This window comes from Centrocercus urophasianus, unplaced genomic scaffold (genome assembly GCF_019232065.1).
Source record: "Centrocercus urophasianus isolate 14NV4802_14NV808 unplaced genomic scaffold, USGS_Curo_1.0 seq_25, whole genome shotgun sequence".
Classification (NCBI taxonomy): domain Eukaryota; kingdom Metazoa; phylum Chordata; class Aves; order Galliformes; family Phasianidae; genus Centrocercus; species Centrocercus urophasianus.
This window is the reverse complement of record NW_024884811.1, coordinates 10064676-10091560: the sequence shown is the minus strand read 5'-3', so window position 1 is coordinate 10091560 and position 26885 is coordinate 10064676. Positions and strand designations below refer to the sequence as shown.

Genomic DNA, 26885 nt, shown 5'->3' with positions numbered 1-26885 from the left:
TCCTCTCCCTCAGCCATTAATTTTGCACGTGCTTAATTTTGTCCATATTTTTTGCAGCAGAATAGCCCATGTTAGTTGTTGTGTCACACAGCTGAATTCGCTAGGTCTCTGTGAAACAAAGGGTGCTCCAACAGCCACTGCAGCACATGAGGAGCCACGCAGGTGTTCCGATGCCTACAGGACAGAGAATGAACAGACACGCCCTGGGACAGCCGACCCGCACCGCCTATCTTCATCTTCTGCTCGCACTCCCCAAGTGCCCCGAAACAGAGACAGGAAAAGCACCACCCGCAGCCTCACCTCCTTCCCGCCCAACGGTATCGCCCAGGCCGCAGCCGCCCACTAGGAGCGCTAGCGGCACCTTCTCACCCCACCCTCACCACGCGCCCCTGGCGGTCCTGGCAGCTGCTGCGCATGCGCCGACTGACGATTCGCGCTCGCATTGGCTGGCGGTCGAAGCACGGCCGGGGCACGCGGTGGCGGCTATATAAGGCGTCTCGGGAGACAGCGCCATGTTATTTGGCGCGGAGAGTGAAAGCAGCGGGCTCGGGTAGGGGTGTGCGGCGCGCCTCGGAGCACCGGAACCGCAGCGGAGCTGGGTGAGGGGCAAGGGCAGTGCGTGCCGGGGAGGGGTGCGTGGCGTGTCCGCATCGCGAGAGCCGTCGGGATAGTGGCGTCTTGGTGAGGGGTGCTGCTAACCTGCTCCTGGTCCTGCAGGTGAGCTGCTGGCGTTCGCTATGGAAGAGGACTGGGACACGGAGCTTCTGGAGCAGGAGGCGGCGGCGGCTCCCCAGCGGCGTTCTGAGGAGCAGGCGTGGATTGTGAGTCGTGTCCAGGGCGGAGCGGCAGGGAGCGGGGCGCTTGGCTGGCCTAATCTGGGGAAGAGGAGGCCGAGGGGCCACCTCTGTGCTCCCTGGAGCTCCCCGAGTGCTGCGGTGTGCGGAGAAGGAGGTGCCGGGCTGTGCAGTGAGAGCCGAGGGCGCGGAGCTGACCGGGAGGGAACGGCTGTGCCTGAGGTGTCAGAGCCTGGCGTGGGCTGCACGGGGAGATGACGGTCTTGAGCCTAAATGACTCATATGCACTCTTGCTGTTTTATTACATGGCAGCTAAAAGCTTTGGTGTGAGGTAAAGGGTGAGATAGAGGAGTGTAATGAAAGACGGCTAAATAATATTTTACTATTTGTGGGATGAATGAATATCAGAAGAAACTGCTGTAAATTTCAGGAGGACCTGTTAGGAATGTTTGATAATTGGCATTGGTCTTACAGGTGTTACAAATGAGCTTTGAGGAATGGAGGGGTGAGGAGAGACAAATGGGTTATCCAAATGGATGCCAAGCTAAAAGTACAGTTGCCTAAAAGAGGAGTAGTAGCATGTAGTATCAGAATGATGATTTTGTTGGTTTGAGGTTAGTTTCCTGTAATGGTTGGTAGCCATAACAGGAAAAGTATTTCAATTGTAGTAAAATAAAGAAAGCATGATCTGGAAGTAAAAATGTTGGTAACTTTTTGATGTTCCCCTATCACTTGGTGCTTTGGCCTAGTAATACATCTCTAACCTGTATTAAGCAGGAGAAATTTAAACCCGGGCTTTGCTGGAAATAAAATTTTATAGTGGTACAATGTGAAAATTAGGTGCTATTCTGAACTGCTTTGGGTGGGGTATCTGAATCTTTGAATAAATTCAGAGACTGACATCTTTAAAATACTTAAGGATAATCTGTAAGCATGCTGTGGAGGAAGAACAGGAATGCAGTTGTGAAGCTGATGGAAATAGACTTATTCATTGTACTCATAGCCTGAAACCTTTCTAAGCCTAAATTGGAGGAAAAAAATACAGTAGAAGATTGCACTATTGCTTTGGGCAACAAATGTTTTTAATGAGCTTTAAATGTTTGTTAGCAAAGTGAGGTTGATGCTTCCACAAGTCTGACAGGAGGCAAGATAATCTTGTCTTCATAGTGTTTGTATATAACTTTCGGTGACATTTGTGTATGAACATTACGCACTTCAGTGTATTGAAGTTTAAGAAACTTTGAACAGAACTATTTGAAAGACTGTGCGCATGGGTACAGAAGGCACTTTATTTCAAATGGGAGACTTAGCAACTAAATGCACCTTCAGTTCACATATACTTTGCTTGGCCTGAAGGTAACATTGTGATGTCCCTTTTTTTCCCTGTAGGCTAACTCTGGCACGCCAAACAGCCCATCCCTCCGCTTCTCCAGCAGACCAAGCAGCCCCTTGTCTGGCTTCCCAGGCAGACCAAACAGTCCCTTCTTTGGCTTTAGTCAGAATAAAGGCTCACTCGGTATGCAAAAACTACTTAAGATTTTACTGATATTTGGGGAAGCTGATGACTTGAAAAGTTTAGAAGATGTAACATGGTACTATTCTTGTTCTTTAGTGTTTTCATGTGCCCCCATGCGATAAGCAGCAACAAATTGTACAAATAATATAAGGAGTAAGTTTGACTTATATTCCTCACTCCTTTGTTTGTTGGTGATGAATACATTGTATAATTTGAAGTGAATGGATGATAGCGGGGTAATCATTTCCACAACTACTTGTGACAAGTAGTGTTGAAAATCAATAAATACTACGTGCAGTGTTGAGCAGACCTAAACTTCCTGACAATTTTAATGAAAATAAAAAAAAGTTGCAGGATGCTGTTGAAACATTAAAAAACAAAACAAACAAACAAAAAGGAAAAAAAAAAAAAAAAAAAAATTAAGACCTTGCATTGATGTAATTTTCATTTTGTAAGTTTCCATAAAGTACTCTTAGTTTCATGAAGATTATGCCTTTTTAAACTTGAACAGACGTTTTAGTTATAATAGGCCATGCTGATGTTGCTAGAAGCAGTTTGTCCAGCACTTGGAGTGATGGTACAATAGCCAGATAAGGAAACAGATTTTGCTTAAAACTGACAGAAGGTAGAATAGGGCAGACAAGGAGTTCTCGCTGGTTTTTATTCTTAGGAATGATCTTTGCTGCAACTGCATGTGAGTATTTTAACTTAAGTGAAATTGTCTGAAATAAATAGTTCATGTTTAGTTCAAACATCTGTGGAAGAGCAACCTAAACTATTTTAACATGTCATGTTTAGCACAGATTAGATTCATTTTTTAATGAGCAGTTAGAACAAGGCAAGTTGATGTGTCATTCTACCTCTCGGTGTGCAGGTAAAAAGGAGATATTTTCTTTTTACCTAATTACTTATTTACAAGATGTTGGAAAATTAGGATGGGCAAGACCCGGAAGTCAGTTCTGTTACTTGAACTGTTAGAAGCTGAGAATTCGGAGAACAGGTATTGATGGTTTTTTGTTAACTCCCCTGAAAGGGCTGGATAAACCTTTATCTCTTTTGAAAACTTTTAACTTACGGTTAACATATTGTACTTCAGCTGATGTTTAAAAAAAGTGTGCAGACTTGCAGAGGGTACACTCTGTCCCTTGATCCAAGACTTCATTGAAGATGGTAAACTCTTTTGGCTCCATTAACAGACTCTGGGGTATTCTATGGTTGATCTCCGGCTGGAGTTTATGCTATTGATTGCAACCTTTGGGGCCCAGAAGTTCTCCTTAGTTTCCAATTGTGTATGGTGAATTTTATTGGTTTGTGTGTGAGAATGCTATGGGAGACAATATCAAAAGCTTTGTTTATTTATCTTCCAGGTGCTAATGAAGGACCTAGCAGGAATCTGCATATGCAGCGTGACATTGGAGGTTATTCTGGGAGCAGAGGTAGGATTGTGCAGTTAAAATTTGTAGTTTTGGGGATTATTAAGCCTTGCTTTTGGATAAAACATTAGGACTGGCAGCCTTATTACTGGTACCTTAATAGATACTGAGATGTGTGTTGATAGCAAAACTGTTGCTGAAGTGATGCTGTTCTGTTTTGGAAGGCAGCTGTATGTGTCCCTGGTGTTGCTGTTTAAGGGCACCCTGTTGCATCATGTAGTAGTTTCTTACTGTTCCAAATTCAGCAGGAGTTTACTTGCCAGTATAGTGTGCTGACCTTGTTCATGCTGTCAGCTGAGTTTTAATGTGCTTTATTATATATGGATTTAGCTGAATACTGGAATAAATTTTGTTTCTTATTTCCTTCATTAATGTGCTACTGTAGGTGTTAAACAATGAAATTGATTGCTGTGGTTTACCTTAATTTCACAGACTGTGAATTAAAGGTGACTGTGCACCAGTCACCTAAGCATCCTCTAGCCGCTTCTCAACTTGATCCAGCTTTGAAATGCAGTTTTTTTGCTGTGGGTTTTCCTTCCCCTCTTGGGAGCCCAGATTACATACAGTCGACTGATATCACTCCAGATTCTCAAGATCCTTGAGAAAAAAATGAGAGAGATCTCAATGTAGAGATCTCTCTTGATGGCATTATCCAGCCCTCTGAATACTCTGGGATGAAACCCATTGGGCCCAATAAACTTATCTGAATCCAGGTGGAGTAGCAAATCCTGTACAAGTTTGGGTTTGGCTAAGTAGTTGGCTGAGGACCATGACCTCCAACTTGGGGCATCTGGGGTCCCTGAGTTTGTAATCAGTGTTGAAGGCAGTGGCAAAGAAGGCACTAAACGTCTCTTGCTTTGTCTGTTGTCTTGTTGCGAGATGACCATTCTCATCAAGAAGAAACCAATGTTCTCTGTGGTTCTCCTTTTGTTGTTAATGTATTTTAAAAAAACCCTTTTTTGTTGTTTACCACAGAATTGACCAGCTTCAACTTCTAAAAGCTTTGGCTGTACAAATTTTTTCCCTGCAAATGTGAATGTCATCCCTGTAGTCATCACATGTGGCTTGACCTTGCTTCCAGCAGCTGTGTGGTTTCTTTTTCTACCTCAGCTTTAGAAGAAGATTCCTGTTGATAAGCTGACCTTCTGCCCCACCTACTTGATTTCTGCATTGTGGATTTCCCTGGTTCCTGTGCACTTAGGAGGTGCTACCTAGAGTAGGCAGTGCTGACACACTAGTGCCTTCAAAAGGCGTTTCCCAGGGGACATTAATAACTAGTTCCCTCCTTATATTCAGGGTTGAGGTTTTGGTGGCCATTTTCCTGCTATCACAAAAGATTTTTATTTGAATGCTTCCTGGTCTCTATGGCCAAGATGACTACCATTTGTCACTTCACCTATGAGGCTTTCTCTGTTCATGAGGAACAGATCTCGGAAGACAACTTTCTTTGTTGTTTTCCTTTCCTTTCCCATAGTACCTGTGCCTGTACCAGCAAGTTTTCATTAGGGTGTTTTAGGAATCTCCTGAATCTGTTTACATCACCTGTGTGATGTTTCCAGTTTAAGTTTGTCAATTAAGTGCTTCGTAAAGACAAAGGCAATTGAGCTTGAAGTCTCTCTGGGTTCCTTAAAGAGTAGTAAATCAGTGCCATTGTCCTGGCCTTGTGGTCTATGGTAGACTCCCCCAGTGACATCTCCTTTGTTTTCATGCCCCTTAATCCTTACCTAGAGGCTGTCAACCAAGTTGTTGACAAGTGTCAGCTCCGTACAGTCCAGCCTCTGCACAACAAAGTGCCACTGTTCTGCTCTGCCCAACTCTTCTGAAAAGTGTGTTACCATCCATCACACTATTCACGGGGCTGGTTTCACGTACAGCAGTGATGATATAGCTCTGGACTGAGGCAAGCCTTCTTGCTGCTCTTGCTTATTTCTCATGGTGTGTGCATTGGTTTAGAAGTGTTTCAGATGTGTTTTGTACCGAGCACCTCATAAAGCAAACTGAAGGATCTCAGTAGCACACAGCCACTCTGATTGCAGCATGCCATTCAGTAGTTTATCACCAGCAGTGTAGGTGAACTTTAGCTGGGCCATTGGTCTCACCCTCAACTGTCCCAGGCTTATCTGTAGTGAGCCTGGTTTTATTTTCTTCCCCCCTTTATATTTAGTTTAAAGCCCTCTTAACAAGCCCTGCCAACTCCTGGGCTAGAATCCTTTCCCCCTTTGAGACAGGTGAACCCTGTCTTTAGTCAGCAGGCCTGACGCTGTGTAAACCACTCCATAACTGGGGGGAAAAAAAAATCCTTTGATGGCATGAGCCTCTTAGCCATATGTTGATCATGTTGGTTTTCCTATTCTTCTCAGTATTCTTTTCTGCTACTAAAGGAGTTGAGGAAAACACCACCTGAGTTCTACTCCTTCAGCTAACTACCCTAAGGTCCCTTTTGACAGCCCTTGGGCTTCTCCCATCGATTTTGTTGCTGCCAACCTGAGCTACTAGAAGCAGATAATAACCAGAAGGCTATGCAAGTCCAGGGTGCTTCCTAGCAATGTCCCTGACCAGGGCATCAGGGAGGCAGCAGAAGCAGAAGGGCTTTGGGCTGGCCATTCAACAGCCTTCCTTTGCCTATGAGATTATTGAGAATGTGCATCTAGGTTCTTTATTGACATGCAAAATGAGGAAAAAGGTAAACAGACACAAGTTAGAATAAAAGATTGTTGGACTTTTTGTAATTTCTGTGAGGGCATTCCAGCATTGGAAGAGGTTTTTAGAGAGGTTGTTCTGTCTCCATTCTGAGAGGTTTTTAAGATCTGCCTGAACAAAGTTCTGAGCACCATGGTGAAAATTGGATGTTGATTCTGTCTGAGTGGGAGACTAGATCAAAGATCTGAGGTCCTATTCATCCTGAATGATTCTGTAATTTTAACGTGGAGTTCACTTAACAAAACAGAACAGCCAACTACCCTAAGGTCAAAAATGATTTTGATTGTTGTTTTATTTTCCTATCTGTAGATTCTGTTCTACGTCAGAACAGAGAAGATCAACCAGTGACTGGATTTGGTAGAGGGAGGAGTTCTGGAGGCAGAGGTAACTTCCTGCAGTGTTTTGTTCTTTATTTGATAATTGTTTTCCTTATTTCTACACTCAGTTTCGTTGTATCAGATCCATGAAGAGTGTTTATGACTTGAGGGCTAATACTAACACTTGTGAAAATAACTCTAAACCTGTATTTGAGGTCTGTAATACTTAAGAATGTTTATACTTAGCCTATCCCCTTCAAAATGCAATTTTTGTTTTGCCTTTGGAATCAAATGATGGCCCATTTATGAGTCAGTGTTCACCAAGCATTGGTGAAGGAGCTACAGACATTGTAGGAGAACTTGGTCTCGTAGCAGAATGTGATCAGCTAAACACCACAGAATTTCCCTCACTCTCCCATCTCCAGTGGGATGGAGAAGAGAATTGGAGAAAAAAAAAAGTAGAATTCATAGGTTGAGATTAAAACTGATTACTAAGACACAGGACAAAGAGAGAAATAATAGTAAGGATAGTAATGCATAAATATTTGTACAAAAGAGATGCACAGTGTGATTGATCACCACCTGCTGACTAATGCCCAGCCAATCCCAGAGCAGTAGCTGCTCCCCTGGCCAGCTCTTCTCAGTTTTGTTTGTTTTTCACATGATGTCATGTAATATGTAATATCCCTTTGGCCAGTTGAAGTTAGCTGTTCATGTTCCGACCGTCCCAGTTCCTTGTTCTTGAGTCCTCTGGTTGGTGAGACAACAGGACAAGCTGAAAAGCTGAAATATCCTTGTCTCTATGCAGCACTGCTCAGCAATAACTAAAACATCAATCAGTGTGTTACCAGAGAATTTTTCCTCCCGAAGACATAGTGTCATACCAGACACTATGAAGAAAATAAACTGTCTCTACTGAAACCAGCATAATGATCTTAGTCACTGCAAAATGGCAGAACAAATGTTCAGTTGTAAAGATTAACAGGTAAATAGTAATAGATGTGTAGTACATTAAAATGGCATGATAGAAACTTCTGAAAGTTTCTCACTTTTGTTCTGGCTTACACTAATAGAAGCGGGCTTTACGTGACACAGTCTAGTTTAACTTCTATGAACTGTAAAGTGTTTTGTTCCTACTGGATTTCTAAAAGCCAGAAATACACTGTGTCCACACAGTGAATGTGAGGCTTATTGGTAATCTGGGTTAATGTGAGCATGAAGGAATGTGAGGAAATAGAATACTAATGTGAGGCAGCAGGTAGAAACTGCAGTGCTATCTCACGATAGTTCTGCTCGTGAGAATGGAGTAGGCCAGTTTTCCTGTGGATTGAACAAAAGAGTGAAGACTTGATCTTAGATTCAAGTTAGATTCAAATCCTTCATTCTGGTAGGATTCAATACAAGAGGGCAGTAGACTTTCTTTGTGTTTTTTAGGGGAAAAAAATATATCATTTTTCATGTTTGGGCAAATCATATAGCTTTGTTATTTTCAATAAAAAACACAAGTAAAGCAAGGACTTCACAGGATAATCAAATAAAGGTCACTTGATGTGTAGGTGCAAAATTGGACAAACTAAAGTGTTGTGTGTCATGATGCAGATTTTCAAGAGAGGAACTCCACAGATGATCCTGGTGTGCAAGAACAAGGTTTTAGAGGCGTTCCTGGCATCTTTGGGCAAAGCAAGTGTAAGTTTTTTATTGATTGGTTTGTGTGGGTCTGTACCTTAGGTCATTCTTTTTGATTTGACTGCTCTTTGAGAGCTAAAAGTATAAAGTTATGAAATAGCTTTATTTTTTCAGGTGTGTTGGGGTACCTTCTTTGCAAGTTCGTATCACTGGGAATAATACAGAATAGGTAAAAATTATGAAGAATCTCTTAGGGGTATTGCATAGTGGATTTTGTCATAATAGTATCAGGGATTTATCCTCACAAGGGGAAGCGGAGGTGCTGGTGCTGACCAGTGAAAGCAGCAGGACCCAATGGAACAGTATGGAGCTGTGTTGGGATGGTCAGGTTGGGTGTTAGGAAAAGGCTCTGTGTCAGAGGTTGGGTACTGAGGCACTGGAGCAGGCTCCCCAGGGCAGTGGTCATGGCACAAAACTGCTGGAGTTCAAGGAGCATTTGACAGTCAAATCAAAGGATTGGAATTTTGGGTAATCCTGTGTGGAGGCAGGGGATTTGATCCTTGTGAGTTCCTTCCAGCTCTGTTCCTTCTGTGGTTCTGTAATGCTAGCATTGGGCATAATGCTTTATAAAAATAATTTTAGGTGTCTACCTTGCTATGCTTTGTATTTCTTACAGGTTTTAACAATGAGGTAAGAAACAGTCCTTTGCGTGGCAGCCCTTTTGCCCCAGGAGTAAGAGGAGCAGTTGGAGGTTCTGCAGGTGAGATGTTATTACAGCATGATTTGTGTCTTGGATTTTCTCATTTCTGATGTGTAGCAAAGCAGTACTGTCAGAGCTTTGGTAAATGATGTTAGTTTAGTTTTTCCCCCACTGGAAATTAAAGACCTATTGCAACAGTTAGATGGCTTGTTTTCATGCTGTTCAGAATCAGAATTTTACTCAACTAATTTAGCACTGATGTAGGAATTATTAGTACTTTTATGATGAATCACAAAGTTAGGTTGTGTGATTCTTAGTAGCACTTGATCAGCACTTAATTGTTGGTCAATTTAAAGTAGTGGTTCAGCAGTTTACTACAGTCAAATTCAGCAACTTAGTGGAAGTTTCAAGAGTGGCAAGGTTCACATGAGGTTTACAGTAGGGTGGTGGAGGGGGAGATTTCTAAACTTAGTGATGTACTTGAGGGTTTTCTTTGTGCCCCAGCAGGTTATTCACCCTTCCTTTTTGTTGACTCTCAGCAGATGGCTCGGGCATGTCCCAAAGACAGGTTTTCTTTGCTACTCAAAATCTTTCCCATGCGTGCTACGCTATGTTCATTTCCTACATAATGAAATGTCTTCATTGTCCTTACCATTTTTCTCAGGTTCATTCTGTCTTTTGCTAGAATGACTGTAGATAATGACCTTCCAGACTGTGTGTTTAAAAAAAAAAAAAAAAAAAAGTTTAGGTTCTTCCCCTTCAGCATTAGAATATCTATCTGCCCAGCCCCTCTTCCCCATCAATACTCTGGTTCACAAAAATTTGTCAGGAAATATTTTCCAAGACAAACCCTTGTCTTAAAAGGATCACATATGGGCTAAATATATTCTCTGACATCTGAGATGTGTTTATCCCTCAAATACATTCTACGTCCAATTTGAAAATCCATGTATAGTATGTAAAATATTAAGAAGGGCATATACATGTAGCAAAAATAGGAATGAAGCAGCTGTCTTTTCTATCATATGTTAACAAAATATCTGCAAGCACTTATCTCTGTGTGTGTGGGGAGGCGAGGGCTGAGTGTCAGTAGATCACAGTGAAACAGCTGCTTTGCTGTGTACAGAATGCTAACTGAGAATCAAGTCTTCTAAAATCATTTAGTACAAGTTCCTCGGAATATGTGGCATGCAGCATTCTGAGTATTCTTAATTACATATTTTCCTGCAATTTCCATTAGGTAGACATACCATTTTCAAACAGATTACCTGCAGCTCTTTGTAGGGAAGCAATCCCTTTTGGGCTTGCTTCTTGTAAATTAAAAAATCTTGCAGCTTACACAGATTGTCCCTGAGTGTTTAATCAACTTGCTTAGCTGGTTGAACTAAGGATAGAAGTCCATTTTTTCCATTCATAATATCACTGTTCAGTTTCTTAAAATGCAGCTAAGCTGCACAATAAGTAGTCATGCTGCTGTTTCTTCCCTGGCTTTTTTGGGGGGAAGTTTGTTTAATTACAGTGTTACTAGTACAATTTTACAATCTTTAGGAGATGAAACCATAGAAGTTTAGCATGTACAGTGTAAGTAATTGTGTGTGAGAAACATGAATTATTGTTTTCCAAATCCTCTGTAACTTCAGAAATTCTACCACCTGCTGCAGCAGAAGTTGGGTATTCTGGTATGTTAGTAAGTTCTGAGTTAAAAGAACATAAGGGCTGTGCAGAATTCAGCAGGTGTGCCCAACTGTTGAGCTACGTGTGGCCCAGCTGGGTTCTCACTGCAACCTGTGCCCCCTGCCACTACCTCACATTTTATGGTTTGTTGATAGATGAAAATAATGATGCTACAAATATGGGTTGACTTGTAATTTCCGTAGAGAAATTAATAATGAATATAATACTACTGAAGAAATGGCTTCTTTGGTGTCACTGAAAAATACAACTAGGTCTCTTGGAGTTTTTTTATTGCTTCATACAATACATTAAAGCGATTTTATTTAACCTTTGCCAGGGAATCACTACTGATGATGCCCTGGTGATGGTTGGCTAAAAAATAAAAATAAAAGAGGAATTTATAAAGTAATAGAACATGATGCAGTTTCTATGGTAATACATGCATGATGAAATATTACTGCATCAGACATTAGGAAAATCTATGTGCAAAAACTTTGGAAAAGGATAATGTTATGCAAATTGTCGTCAAAGCCATGAATTTTATAAAGTCTAAAGGAGTGAATAATTGCCAATTCCAAGAGTTCCTTAAAAGTATGGATGATGATTATGGGGTTGTCATTCACTTTTTTGAAGAAAGGTGATTAAGTTGGGGGAAAATGCTAAAAAAGACTTTACAGAGTGAAATCAAGTCATCTATGGAATTGAAAGGAAAATTTGTACCAGGATGTGAAGATTAAAAATGACTAGCAAATAAATCTAGCATTTTTTTGTGGATTTGACTGCTCATTTAAGTGAGTTAAGCATCCACCTTCAAGATGAAAATCATCTGTGGTGTGTTTCAGACAGTAACAGTGTTTGAAACGAAACTTTAAGTATGGCAAGCTCAAGTTGTGGCAAATAAGCATTTAGATACATTGGCTAAACGCAGTTCTGTCATCAGTGAAGAATATGCAGGTGTGCTTTCCATTTTGATAAAGAAATTCTAGAGTATGTTTCAAGATTTCAAGAAAACCATTTTTTTTGTATGTTTAAACTTTCATGATTAAATTTTCAATGCTTCACTTAAACTCAATCTGCCAATCATACCAGAATGTGCTGCTTGGTTTTCAGAGTGTTTTTTGGGTACTTTTTTCATTGAGGTCCTTATTTAAAAGTTCTCTTAGGAGTTCTTTCTTCTAAAACAAGCTAACTTTGGACTGCTTCATTTAGCAGAAGTTCACAAAGGTCGCAATGAAGAAATTGATTCTGGAAGAGGTAAGCAGCTTCATAAGTAACATGTCAATTTTAATTTGCTTTTGACTCAGCAATTTCTTAAGATTACTGCAATTCAGTTCATAAAACAGAAGGTAGTGATTTGTGTAAATTTATAACTCTTTGAACTGTGTAATGTGAATTGTTAAGCATGTCCTGTTAACTCTGCTTAAAATGTGTTCATCTTTAGATTTCGGAGCAATATTGTCATTGTTCTCAGCTTAATAAATGTGATTAGGTTTGGAATGAACTGCTGTGGAATTCCTCTTTGGAATGATTTTCTCTTCTTTCTGCTGGTAATTGTTGTGTACCTGAGACGCAGCTATTAGAAATTAATTGGCTAGCACATGTAAGTGGTGATTACAGTTACAGAAAAATGCTAGGGAAGCAGTAGGTTATTCATTTAAGATGTCAGTTTTGTAGTGCTATGTACAGAAGACAGACTTGATGTGTTTTACTGAGTTAAGATTGGTAAATAGAATATCATTATTTCTATGTGCAAGAAATCATGTTGAAATGTTTAATGGATAACAACTTCCTAGCATGTACTGAATATATCAGCCTATCAGGATGTTTGTTTATCTTGATTCTGTTTGCAGGAGAATTTGGCATTATTTGGCTTTTTGTAGTTCTGAAATGCAAAAGGATAAATAATGAATACCTTAATTTTGTGTGAATAATTTTGGTTTATAATTGTTCCTTATTTGAGGTTTGTGTGGAAAACTCTTCTGTTGCAAAACTTTTAGTGAACATGAAATAATTCATTTTTACATCTGAGTTTATTAGCTTGAAAGGACCCTTACAGAATGCTGAAGTATAAATGAACTACCAGGGACAAATGAATTATATTTTTAATATTAATAATTTCATTGCTGGAAGGTAGAGACAATTTACAGTATCACAAATTTTTGTAGTAGTTGTGTAGGAACTAATATACTTTTTGTTAGTATCTGTTCGAAGTAAGATTCCTGAGCAAATGTGAGCATGCACTATAAAATGGCTTTACAAAAGTCTTGTTTTATCTGCAGGCGAGTTTTGGGTCTTGCAGTATAAAGCTAAGTTTTAGTAGGATTCATTTATGAAGTATCTTTGTCTCCTATAAGGTGAAGGAAAGTATTAATGACTTCAGTAGTGCGATACTTAGAACAGTCTTAATTTTCTTTACGCGGTTTATTCTTGTGTTCTTAAGGTCCAAAGGTGACCTACGTGCCCCCTCCGCCTCCTGATGATGAGCAGTCCATCTTTGCATGTTACCAGTCAGGAATTAATTTTGACAAGTATGATGAATGCGCTGTTGAGATGTCAGGACTTGACCCTCCAACACCATTACTGGTCAGTGAACATTTTATTCTCAAGTATTGAGTGTGATTCTGTGGTTTTTCTGTTTGTTTATGTTTAAAAAGTAATATGCAATTTTGCTTCCACATAACACAAGGTGGCTAGCTTTTCTAAAGAAAGGGAAAGGGTCATCTTCCTTCTAGGAGGAGGGACAAGGGCAGAGGGAGGGGAGGTAGGAGAAGAGAGTGGGGGGCAGGTGATATGGGAAGCGATAGTGTGTTTGAGTGTATTTTCTCTGTACGGTGCTTTTTGCTCCTGGATACGGATGTTGCTTTAGCTCTCTAGTGGTTTTAGCAGAGTAAATCTAGTACAGGAAACAAAGCAGAGGAGTTGTGGTCCAGCTTCGTAGTATACCACAGTGTACATTTCCTGCTTGAATCCAGATGTTGTATATAGCTTCAATTTGGTTTTCTGTGTGTTAGTAAGACCAGTTGAAGTCCTTCACTGCTGTACAGACAACAATACTTGAAGACCGTGAGTAGCTTGGGGAATACTTTGAGGCTTCTACTGTTAGGAACTTTGGTATCTAGTTTACCAGTGAGGCCCATCTTCAGAGTTGTTTTTCTTAATGTCTGTGTACTACTGTACAGATACAGTAAGTATCTCATTTTTTAAACATGCGTGGTTGTGTACCGTACAGTACATTGTTTTATTTTCCTCTTGCAGGCTTTTGAAGAAGCTAACTTCTCTCAGACTTTAAGGAAGAATATATCTAAAACTGGATATTCAAAACTTACTCCAGTGCAGAAGTACAGCATTCCTGTTATACAGGCAGGGCGGGATTTAATGTCGTGTGCCCAGACAGGATCAGGAAAAACAGTAAGCGTTTTCTGTAGCATTCGTTCATATTGTGCATTCATGTCTTTGAAGTTTTAGGTGGATGCCTTGGACTTAAAAAAAATACTTACTAACAAAAAAATGCTTATTTTGCTCATTTCAGTACAAGACAAACTATTTGACAAGTGTATCATTAAGCATAGAAAAGAAAAGAGTCATTCTCAGTTTAATTTATTGAGTACTTCACTAAACTAATTACTAGACCAGTCATTGACAACATACAAAAACTGAAGCAGATGTGTAGGCCATTGTGGAAACTGTTTATTAGGAAGATAGCAGTATGTTGAGAGGGACTTTTTTTATTTTTTAAACTTATGCTGGATTTCTATAGTATGTTGTCCTTGTTTGCTGTCCTCAGTGTGACCAAATCTGATTTGCACCAGGCTTAGTTTTAACTGGTTCATTATAATGATAAAGAAACTAGAGTTAAGAAGCTGACAGTTGTCTCAACTTGTTTAACTGTTTAATGTATACAAATCTAACCACAGACAGCTCTGTATATCTGGCTATTAAACATAGTGTTTTGAATTTTAGCTCTGTATATCTGGCTATTAAACATAGTATTTTGAATTTTAGCGTTGTGTGGAATTCCAGCTTTGATATATATGTTGTTAGTTACTGTTTTGAAAAATGCGTCTTCTGTTTGTGGAAGGGAGAAGCTGAAATGTGCAAAAACCTTAAGTTACAAATACTCAGTGCTTTTTTGAGAGGCTACAAAGCTTATATTTTGGGTGTAAATAGACTTATTTGGAAGCAAGAGTACTGATACAGATGACTCAAACTGGTCTGCTGTTGTAGTAATCCAGAGACTGATAACATGTTATTAACTTACAGATCTGCTGATGATCATAGAAAGCTTCTAAGTATGTGTCTTAAGACAGTATTTGATCCTAGGGTGCTTAATTTGTACCCTGTGTCAGGATGATGTGCAGAACTCAGGAATAAGGTAGTGTGTGGTGGTGTTCCTGCAGTATTGGAATCTTAAGGATGAGAGAAATGTTTTCATGCTTTTTAAGCAGGGAAGAAGTTTTGACCACCTGTGATGTGTTGAGCTCAATCCTTTTGCAGTGTTTTTCCTGAAGTTTGCGGTATGCTGTATCATTCTATCTTTAAGATTGATACACAGCTTTAGCATGACCAATCAATGCTTTAAGTCCAAACAACATATCAATGCTTGTTTTAGGCAGCTTTTCTTCTACCAATTGTGGACCAGATGATGAAAGATGGCATAACTGCAAGTGTCTTCCAAAAGCAGCAAGAACCACAATGCATTATTGTTGCGCCAACTAGAGAACTCATAAATCAGATCTTCTTAGAAGCAAGGAAGTTTGTGTACGGGTAAGCTTCTGTACTTGCTTTTCACTTAGTCAGAAATAATTCTTTCTCCACAAACTCCCAAAATTTTCTGTGTCAATCAAATAACTGTGGTAATGCTGGTTAGCAAGTTGATTACTATATTGGGTTTTATATATTTAATGTATTTTATATTTGGATGTATTTTTAACTATATCAGAAGGACATTGAGGTCCTGGAGCATGTCCAAAGAATGCTCACCAACAAAGCTGGTGAGGGTTCTGGAGTGTAAGTCTTAAGAGAAGTCATTGAGGGAACTGAGACTGAGTCTGGAGAAGAGAAGGCTCAGGAGCTACCTTATTGCCCTCTACAACTACCTGAAAGGAGGGTGTGGTGAGGTGGAGCTTGGCCTCTGGTGGAGCTTTTCCAGGTGGCTAGCAATAGCAATAGATAGGTGAATAGCAATAGCATAAGAGGTAATGGCCTTAAATTAGTTTAGCTTAGTTTTATCTGTTTGAACCTTGTTATTTATGAAGCTAAATTAATATCTTAAGGAATGAAGAGTTAAAATTCAAATATGAAAATGCTTTCTGTATGCATGTAGAAGCTTTTAACAGAAGGCTGCGTAAGGTAGTTCTTGTTAATTTATGTGCTTTTTATACAGAGGATCTGATTTAGCTTCACTTGGTAGATGGAACCAAAAATCTCAGTTGGGAGAGTGCTAAATTCATGTACTAACTCATGCCTAACCAGTCTGGTGGCCTTATATGGTGGAGTGATGACAAGGGAAAGGCAACCAATGTCACTTACCTGGACTTGAGCAAGGCCACTACATTCTTATCTCCAAATTGGAGGGATGTGGATTTGATAAGTGGACCACTCAATGGGTAAGAAATTGGCTGGGAGGCCGCAGACAAAGGATGGTCATCGATGGCTCCATGTCCAGGTGGGGGCCGGTAACGAGCGGCGTCCTCCAGGGGTCTGTCTTGGGACCGGTGCTCTTTAACATCTTCATCAGTGATGGAATCGAGTGCACCCTCAGCAAGTTTGGGATGACACCAAGCTGAGTGGTGTGGTTGACAGTGGAAGGAAGGCATGCCATTCAGAGGGACCTCAACGGGCTGGAAAGGTGGGCCCGGGTGAACCTGATGAGGTTCAACACAGCAAAGTGCAGAGTTTTGCACTTGGGCCGGAGGAATCCCAGGCATCCATGCAGACTGGAAGGAGCAGTACTTGAGAGCAGCCCTGTGGAGGAGGACCTGGGGGTCCTGATGGATGATAACCTTCACATGAGCCAGCAGTGTGCTCTGCAGCTCAGCAAATGGTATCCTGGGCTCCATCAGAAGAGGGGTGGCCAGCAGGGGCAGGGGGGTGATTGTCCCCCTCTACTCTGCTCTTGTGAGGCCTCATCTGGAGTACTGTGTCCAGGTCTGGAGCCCCGAATACAAGAAAGACAGGAAGCTGTTGGAGAGGTTCCAGAGGAGAGCCATGATGATAATCAGGGAACTGGAGCACCTCCCCTACAAAAACATGCTGAGGGAGCTGGGCTTGTTCAGCCTGGAGTAATGTTACTGCCTGGAGATGTCGCTGGCTGCGGAGTGACATCATTGCAGTATTTCAGTTCCTAAAGGGAGCCTACCAGTAGGAGGGGAATCAACTCTTTGAAATTGTAGATAACAACAGGACAAGGGGAAATGGTTTTAAGCTGAGGAGGGAAGATTGAGGTTGGGATGTCAGGGGGAAGTACAGAGAGAATGGTGAGGTGCTGGAACAGGCTGCCCAGAGAGGTTGTGGATGCCCCATCCCTGGAGGTCAAGGGCAGGTTGGATAGGGCCCTGGGCAGCCTGATCTAGTATTAAATGGAGAGGTTGGTGGCCCTGCATGTGGCATGAGGGTTGGAGATAGATGATCCTTGGGGGCCCTTCCAACTCTGGCCATTCTGTAAATTGTTTCAGTGTCAGAGCACATTTGCAGCTTAATGCTTGAGTGCTTAAAACATTCTTTGCTTTTCAAAAATTTCCCCTTATAAATGTGCTGCACTGTCCCTTTGGTGTGTGAAGCTGTAGTACTGTATTTTCCGACTTCTCTTTTTTGCTGCTGAGCCTTCAATATAAAGGGATCTGAGTATAACACTTTCAGTTCTTACTGCTGTGTTGTACTTCAATTGAAGGGAGGGGGAAGAATGCATTTGAGATGATGTTCCTTCCTGTTCTTTGCTGTGCGCCCTCTAATATGTAGTCTGAATGGGAGCCTTGAGCCTTACAGTGATGGGAATTGTGGCCTTGGATTCTGTTATTTGTTATACACACACTATTATATGATATAAAGGAATTAAAGCACTCAAATTGGTTTGTGATAAATTTGACAATTTAATATTTGCATATTATATAAATATATTATTTGCATATATTATATACGTATTTTCATGTAATGATACAGCTTACCTTATTAGATAATTAATCCATTTTTTTTCTGTACAACAGGACCTGTATAAGGCCTGTTGTGATCTATGGAGGCACACAAACAGGTCATTCAATACGTCAGATAATGCAAGGCTGTAATATATTATGTGCCACTCCTGGAAGGCTTCTAGACATTATTGAAAAAGGGAAGGTAAGCTTCTAAAACTTAGTCTGAATTTTCTTAAGCCCTTTTAGCCTTATACATACTGGTGTTCATTATTCAAATTTATTAGAAGCAAAAATGAAGCCATGAAGACCAGTCAGTATGCTGCCTTTGAACATGCCCTTGAAATGCACGTGAGCTTTTCTTGGAGTTGCTGAATACCATGATGTTTTTGAAATTGTGGTGCGTCCAGTCTTTTCAGTCCTTATGGGTCACACTGAGAATACCATTTTTAGATCAAATTGGCTGTAATGTTCTTGGCAATTTAATTTTACAGTTAAATAAATGGAATGTTTTGTCTTAGCTTTCACAGAAAATCCCATAACACATTTTCTCTTTATGTCCTATTCTCTTTGCTGCAATAGCTTTTATGTGTGGGATTGTGCTAACATTAATTCTTTGAACTTTTCAATGCTAATTTATTCAAAATGTAATAAATTCCAGATGTAATATTAAAGTTTTTATTTTTCTAGACATTATAAATTCAAATTGAAATTGCTATGTATTGGAATGGTGTCTCAGCAATGTTGTGCTGGACAAATAAGTTTTGCAGAAATACTTTGTTGGTAATAAACTGAAGATTGGCTTTTTGGTAGTTGGGCTTCTAGTCACAGTCTTCATCAGCAGTACGTACTTACAGTGTTATCCTTCACATGCTTTCTGACAGGTACTTTTTAAAGACCAAGCAGTTTTTGAGATAGTGTTAGGATTATATGAGAAAATCTTTCTAAAACTTGGACGTGATTTCAAACCAGTTGTGCAGTTGTGCTGAGTAACAGTTGACCTACAGTAGGCTCCGTCTTTATTGGCATTGTGGAACTAAGTTCTGAAGCATTTTGATTTCAGCACATGATTACAATTGGTGCAGATTAACGGTGTTAGAAAGGTGCAAGGTGCAAATAAGATATAATGCCTGAGAAGAACCTGGGCTTTTATTTGTCAATTTACTTAAACTACAAAGAAAATGGATTTTGACTACTGTCAGTGGAACAATGCAGTTTCTCTTTCATTGAAATATTTACAGATCAGTTTGGTGGAAGTGAAATATTTGGTACTAGATGAAGCAGATCGCATGCTTGATATGGGTTTTGGATTAGATATGAAGAAGCTGATTTCTTATCCAGACATGCCATCTAAAGACAGACGTCAAACATTAATGTTTAGTGCCACTTTTCCTGCAGAAGTTCAAAGGTGAGCTAAACAATGATGGAAGTGTATCTGAAGGTACGCCTATATGAATCTAGAAATCTGAAGGGTTAAGGATACTCATTTTTCTTAGTCTTACAAACTTGCTAGAATAGACTGAAAAGCTACACTGTTAATATTCCTTGCTAAACTTGCCTTTTTTTTTCTCAGTAGCAAATCTACACATATACATGTATAACTTAAGCAATTTGTCCTTCATCTGCATACTTTTCTCAGGAGATTCTTAGTGAGAATTCTGTAAAGTTTGAAAGCTCTTGAATTCCACGTTTGCAGAAGTCCTCACAGGGCCCTTGGTTTTTTTTTTTTGTTTGCCTGTGCTGCTCCACGCTTTTGAGCTTTAAAGCAGTGATCTTGCTCTTTATCAAGCAGCACTGGTGCTGTAGTCTTAGCACTTACTGTAGATGTAGACCTAGGTCTACTTACTGTAGTCTTAGGTGTTGAGGCATAATTTAAACAGACAGCTTAACTATTTTTCACCACCAGCCTTGCTCTTATAGCATTCTTCTTCACGAATATGAGTGCAGTTTTGGTTTCAGTAGTTCTGAAACTTCCACTACTGGGTTTTAGATGCATCTTACATCCCTGCCACTCAATACAGGTAATTTTATTTTCCAGCAAGAAACAAGTTTTAACAAATGGAAATGATGTTGCTGAACCTGGCAGTAACAGAACAAAGCATCCTGTTCCCTGTAGGCGGATGAATATTTTCCAGTATTTCCGCTTTTAAAGAGGCTGGCATCTAAACATCCTGTCTTAAATCAGAAGAGTATAAACTTCAGTTTGAACTGTTGGCATAATTGTGGTGGATTTTGTTAGTGATACTGTTGTGACATTTTGACTTCAAAAAAAAACCAACTAGTAAGCAAATTACAGTTTGATAGCATAGGAACAGATCGGTTCGTTGGGGTGATACATTGTTACCTCAGTGGGTCAGATCCTGAGGACTTTGCTGAAAAGTCAGAATAAGAAAGGATATTTTTTGTAAGTGAGGAGAAAAGTCTCTCTGGTAGTTGGGTGTTCTCACTATGAGGGGGATGGACTGTCTTCTACCACGTGATCAGTTAATGCAGCTTTTGGTGAGACGGCCTGCATTTTGTGAAGTAGGATTGAAGTCACTTCAAACAGTCTTATGTTGACTGGTGTAGCTTTGGTTCCTCAATCAAACCTCTTGTGGAGTTGTTTATATTGAAAGAAAGTCCTGTAGTGAACTAATACTGGCCTTGTTTCTGCAGCTGTAAATCAAACATTCAGGTAATATTGTTGATGAGCGTGGTTCACGTTCCTTCTGTGTTTACTGTTCAGGCATGAATGATCTCACTTTCCATTATATACTGGAAAAAGACTTCCATTTAAGGTCAGGAATATGTTATAATTGGCTAAGGTTTTGGGATTTAGAGAGAAACACTGATCTCTGGTTTTCTAGATTGCCTTTCAGTTTTAGGGCTAATGTCCTTGCTATGCATTTTTTATATGTATTGGAGAATTAGTTGAGAATACTGTAACTATCAGCATCACAAGGGAAATTGCCTTCAATTCAAAATATGTGAGATGTATACTGATTGCTTCCTCTTGATGGAAAAAGTTTACCTTGCTACTGTCAGTCTTATATGAATGTCCAAGTGCTATTAGAAGACTTGATATGAGTCCGCAAATCACAGTTCAGAAGTGTGTCATAATGTTCTTAAAGCCTTTTGAAATTAAAATGCCTAAAAGTAATATTCTCACTTTAGAGAAGTAGAAAGCTTTTTTTCTTTTTTTTGGGAGTTGATTTCTTTTTTCATATTCTGAAGTGAGAAAAGCTGATGATGTCAGAAAAGCTTGTTCTGTGTCAAAAAAGCACTTCTAATAGCATAGAACATGGTGCTTTCTTTGGCTTTGTTCATTTCAGGCTCTCCTGCACTTCTCTCCAGGCTTAGTTTAAACATACTGTTTTGTTCTTGAACTTGGGTCTTAGCTGTGACCTTTGATCTTACCTCTGCTGTGGTAGAAGAGTTGAGAGTCATGGTTTTCCTAGCTGACGTGAGAAGTTTTGCTCAGCGACTTTTGGGTTTATATCCTCCATTAAAGTGGAAGATGTCTTCTTTCCCTTCCAGGTTTTTATTTAATGGACATTTTTCAGAGACCTTGAACTTAGCATTTCCTTGCAATTTAGAACTGCTTCTCTGAGAATTCAATTACCTTTCAGATCATAAGATGAAACAGATGTTAATCTGTAATAACCTCTATATTTGCTATGAGAAACTGTATACCGCATTTAAACCACTTAAAATTAGGTGTGAGATTCAAGTCTTTAAGTCAGGCCTTCAACATCTTTAAAGCTTGACTTTTTTTAGGAGTCTAAAGTCGAATTGAGGCTGCCAGTTTCAGTTAAATGTTAACTTGTTTGTGATATGAATTCTTGTGTACATTGCTTACACTGGATATGAAGCGCGCTTATAGGTTAACACAATTTAGTAAAAATTCTCAACTACTATGGGGCGTTTGTTGGCAATACTGATTTTGCCAAATTTGATCTCTCAGGTAAAGATCTGAGACCAGAACAGAAGCTGAATTTCACCTATGGGGCCTCATAAATAAATGCAGTGGGATAAGCTATGTTTTTAAGCTTTTTTGTTGTTGTTGTTGTTGTTGTTGAACAGTCAAAAAAGAATTGTTTCTTCGATGACTAACTTTGAGTTCTGGGTTGTGTGGGATTCTCCCTTGTTCCTTTCAGATGGTGATGAAATAGTGCTCCATAAATGGTTCTGTGAGCATATGTCAGGAACATGTTTCAGGCATTTATGTAGAACAGTTTGAGTTGACTGAGAAATGCAGTATTTGTATTTTGAAAAGTTGTGGGCCTTGTGATCATTTTTTGTACGACTGTTTAGGAACAAATAAAATCTTCCCAGCCTTTTTTTGAAAGAAAAAGTGTGTGTAGCATTGCGTTCTCTGCCAGCTAAGAAATTATATATGTAACTGTTGTGATGGTTACTTGATCTTAAAGCAAAAATAAGCCATATGAATAGTATTAATAGTGTTTGTTTCTCTTCAAGGCTGGCTGGTGAATTTTTGAAAACTGACTATATATTTCTTGTTATTGGAAATACCTGTGGAGCCTGCAGTGATGTTCAGCAAAGCATTCTTCAGGTTCCCCGGTTATCCAAGAGGGATAAACTGATAGAAATTCTACAGAGCACAGGTAACTTTTCTTATAATTGTCTTCCAGCAGAGAGAGAATCGCTTACTTTTAAACTTATGCTCTTGCTGTTGATCAAACCATGACTGCATTCTGTTGCATACAAGACTGATTGAAGCTTGAAGCATTTCCCAGGGAGTCGTAGGTTTTAGAGAAGTTTGTGTTATGGGTACTTGTCAAAGTCTCACCTTTGAGTAATGGCAATTAAACTTCCTAGGTGGTTAGTTTCTTTGCATAGACAGTTACTAACTGCTTTAGCACTTGATGATATTCACCAGAGGGTTGGCTTATTAAATGTAAGCAAACCTTTGGGCCCGTATTTTTTTTTTTCCAGAGACTGGAATTTTTCTGATTATGCTCTGTTTCATATCTTCTAATGCTCAGAACTATAAATGAATTTGATGTGTATACCTTGCTTTTCAGAACTCAGAATGGTGTCCCATGCCTAGCTATATGCTCTAGGAAGAGGCAACACACTGGGACTTAACACAGAGCAAAATTCATCTTTCATCCCTTTTAATGAGGAGAAAAATATAATGTGTGACTATTGACCTGGGTTTCTGTTTTGATTTAGAAATTGAATTTGTTCAGAACAGGCAAAAGGAGTTGAAATCATGCCATAAAGACTTAATTTGAAACCAGTTCTTGGATTAGATGTTCTTAACTGCAGCTGTAAATAGTGGATTTGCATCAGATTTCAAACTCCAGTAGATCTGTATCCTTTTTAACTTAGGTGGTGAACGAACCATGGTGTTTGTGGACACAAAGAAAAAAGCAGATTACCTTGCAGCCTTTCTTTGTCAAGAGAATTTACCATCCACCAGCATTCATGGGTGAGTATTAAGTGAAAATTATTGAAGTGTTTATTAGATCAGTAGTAATAATCTCAAGAAACCTTTCTTGAAATTGGCTTTTATTGGTTTAATTTTCCTTATAATCCTCAGAAGCTCTATCTTGTTGAAAATGTAGCATTTCTGATGGTGAGTTGTATCACTTCGTTTGAGTATAGATCTTCATGATTGAGACATTTCAGATACTCTGTAAGAATGGGAAGTCTTACATGTGCTGCTAAACAAGGAAGTTCAGTAGAAGCTGCTGTTGTAACACAAATAACATAAACAAATAGACGTAGATATTGATATAAACATAGATATAAACAATAGAAAGACATGAGATTGTGTTTATGAATTGAAGTGGGAGTTGTGGATCTTCCTGTCTATATTATCAATTCCCCAAAGCAGTAAGTCAAGTTATTCACATAGAGTTTTCTGATGCTGTTGTTTCTGCCTCTTTGATGTGATCATGGACTTCCTAAACTGTACTTTTATAGAGATTGGTGTAAAAAGATTTTTCTCTTGCAGTCTGATCATTAGTGTTGTGTATCCTTTTGTTCTTTCTTCCCTGAACTTATTTCCTTTGCCTTAGCACCCTTCCTTCCCTGTTTACCTTTCTATGCTTAGCCTTGAGATCATTTCACCTTGAAGCAGACCGTAGATACACTTGTTGAAGTAGTCCTAATACATACTATTTTCTGAAAAAATGCAATTCCTCTGGAGTTTCAATTTAAAATAGATAAGTCTTATTGCTAATACATTACAAATTCTGAAAACCTAAATGGGGAGTGTGAGGGTGATTTTTTTTTTTTTTTTTTTCTTTAAGAACTGCTTCTGTCTGTGAACCTCTTAACTTGCATCTTATTACTGCAAATTTCAGAGATTTTCTAATTGTTTTCTTGACAGAGACAGGGAGCAGAGAGAGAGAGAGATAGCTCTTCACGATTTCCGTTCTGGAAAATGTCAAATTCTTGTGGCAACTTCGGTTGCAGCGAGAGGCCTGGACATTGAAAATGTTCAACATGTTATTAATTTTGATCTCCCCAACACCATTGAAGATTATGTACATCGAATTGGACGAACCGGTCGTTGTGGAAACACTGGCAAAGCTGTTTCATTCTTTGATGATCAGTCAGATGGCCATCTTGTACAATCTCTACTTAAAGTGCTTTCAGAAGTAGGTTTCAAATCTTAGTGCTGAACATTTCTTTTTCTAAGGTTCTAACATTAGTGTACTAAGCAGGAATTATAACTTTATTGTGGTTATGTAACTCTTAATATGAATTGGCAAAAGAGTCAAAGTTTATAAATTCCCTTTTCTAATTACGTAGGCTCATCAGGAAGTTCCAGTTTGGTTGGAGGAAATGGCTGTTGGAGGAACAAGTGTTGTCGCATCACTTGGTGCCCATAGGGTAAGTCTAGAAGTCTTTGCTACTGGAATTCTGTGTCATTATAAAAGTGTGGTCAGCAGCATATATCCAAAGTACATATTGCTGAAACTTCTGGACCTGAGTCCCTTATCTTAGCTGTGCATCTTAAAAATTCTTAATGTTTCTGAAACTCAATTTGGATAACTTGTCTAAAGTTTGTTTGCACTGTAGCCTTGCTAGATGCATTAGTCTTTATCTGCAGTATCAAAAATGACTCTGAAAGAATAGGTTTGTGCAAATATGCACAAAGGCTATAGTTCCAAAAAATTCTCTACCACTTATGTGTTTCACTGAATAGCTGATTTGGCTGACAACTTAAGATAATCGCAGCTACATAAGTGTCCTAATCTGATTCATGTCAAAATTTGTTATAGTGTTTGTGGTGAGGAATCTTCTGGTTTCTTAACATGGCTGTTACCAGATATGAAAATATAACCTGAGTAAATGAGACAGTCTAAGTAGCATAGCTGTCAAATCTGCTGTTCTGTGCATGCTTGAATTTTTTTGAAAATTGGTGTTTGATAATTCTTGCTAGTTCAATTACTTACTACTTTAATTTTGGCATTAACAAAATCTGTTCCTTGATCTGTTGTTTTCATGAGAAATTTTATTACATCTCAGTTGCATTCCAATTGTTGATACACTGTTAGAAACATCATGAGAAATAATTACTCATTCTGTGTTCATATGGTGTCTGAAGTTGGAGTTCAAGTTGAGATATTCCTTTCATGTTTCATATTTTTGCCTTCCGTAGCTGTGACAATGTGTTCCTTTGGGTGTATCCACATGCCTGTTTAATTCCTTAATCAGATCTGAATGATTTTTTTTTTTTTCCCTCTGGGTCTTCTTTGGGACACTGAAACATCTTACTACTTTCTCATGCTTGAAGCCTCAGTGTATATTTATATACACTGTATATTTATATTTATATATGTATATTTGTGTGTAATATGCAAATTAACAATATTAATATGTAATATGTATATGTAATTGCATTCAAGCACACTTAATTTGTTTAGATTGCTTCCATAGACAAAACTCATCAGTTTCTCTAATTGGCTTCTGAATACACATCAACCTTTGTGGATTGTCCCAGTACTTCACGAAACTTCTGATTTCTAGGTCTGAATCAGTCTTTCATGTCCCTTGCAATATCTGAATTACAAAATCTGAAATTTTTATTCCCTCCACTCATGAATAGTGAAGTTTCAGAGGGAAGATGTTTGCTGTTTGTTATGGTTTGAGGATGCTGCCCTATTAATCATATGTATGCAGTTCATGAACTCTGGAGTTGGAGATCTTCAAATTCTAATGCCTGCTTTATGAGCCCTCCTGAAAACAGTGATTCCAAGAAACAGCACATTCCTATCAGCATTTTTTCTTTGAAATAAACTAGTAATCCTGTTTTTTTTTCCCATTGCTTTACTAGTCATGACAAAGACCGATATCTGTTATTTTGTTATGGTGCTGATATAACTGTGTCATTTGGAGGAGGCTTTAGTAGGAACTCAGGCATTGCTAAGGACATGCTGATGTTCTTTATCCTGGGGAATAAGGAGAACATCTTCATTTGTATTCACTTTCTCTTTGAAATGGAATGCGTGAAAAGGCCATTTGATAATAAAGTGACTATTTGGAACTGCAGTCTGGAGGTTTTTATCTGGCAGTTTTTGAACAGTCTCGTAGCTGACTAGGCTTTTCCAATGGAAGAGGACTTTATTGGGAAGAGAGTGCAGACAGTCATTGTTAAGAAAGAGGAGAAGGTTTTTTCTTGACATTATATGAACCAATTTGTGTGGGGTAGGGGAAAAAAAGCTGAGATTTGAATTTTGGGAAAGATTGCTCGCATATCTGATAAAAACTGAGGTTGATGAAAGCATGCTATTTTAGACTGGAGTCTGAAAAGCAGTAATGGAAAGCTCCTTCCTTGTTTTAAAAGTTAGTGTTCAGATAGTATTGAGGGTTATGAATGCCAGTTGTTTTTTAGCAGCTTTTATTGTTAAAAGCTTGATACTGTTAATGATTCTAAACTAGTACCCATTTTCTTTCCTAGAACACTGCAGGCAGCAGCAGAATGAACCCAGGAGAAATGAGGATGTCATATTCTCAAAGAACATTTAAGTCATGGGAGTAA

The 26885-nt window shown here is 39.1% G+C and overlaps 1 protein-coding gene across 1 annotated transcript; it reads left to right on the top strand.

The window, feature by feature from the left end:
- The first annotated feature begins 737 nt into the window (after positions 1 to 737).
- Positions 738 to 26885, top strand: DDX4 (DEAD-box helicase 4). The gene is made up of 17 exons (XM_042825834.1): positions 738 to 821; positions 2184 to 2310; positions 3678 to 3746; positions 6753 to 6827; positions 8360 to 8446; positions 9063 to 9146; positions 11973 to 12014; positions 13201 to 13343; positions 14016 to 14168; positions 15370 to 15524; positions 17963 to 18092; positions 19129 to 19295; positions 22346 to 22491; positions 23222 to 23321; positions 24228 to 24498; positions 24653 to 24733; positions 26805 to 26885. Exons 1-17 carry the CDS (start codon positions 738 to 740, stop codon positions 26883 to 26885), a joined length of 1995 nt encoding a protein of 664 aa, XP_042681768.1.

Bases quoted from the DNA above. Each gene is read 5' to 3' on its own strand.
- DDX4 (XM_042825834.1), top strand. From the start codon at position 738: ATGGAAGAGGACTGGGACACGGAGCTTCTGGAGCAGGAGGCGGCGGCG. The intron at 12,015-13,200 runs GTAAGCAGCTTC...TGTGTTCTTAAG, and splicing joins AGAAATTGATTCTGGAAGAG to GTCCAAAGGTGACCTACGTG. The intron at 18,093-19,128 runs GTAAGCTTCTAA...AAATATTTACAG, and splicing joins ACATTATTGAAAAAGGGAAG to ATCAGTTTGGTGGAAGTGAA.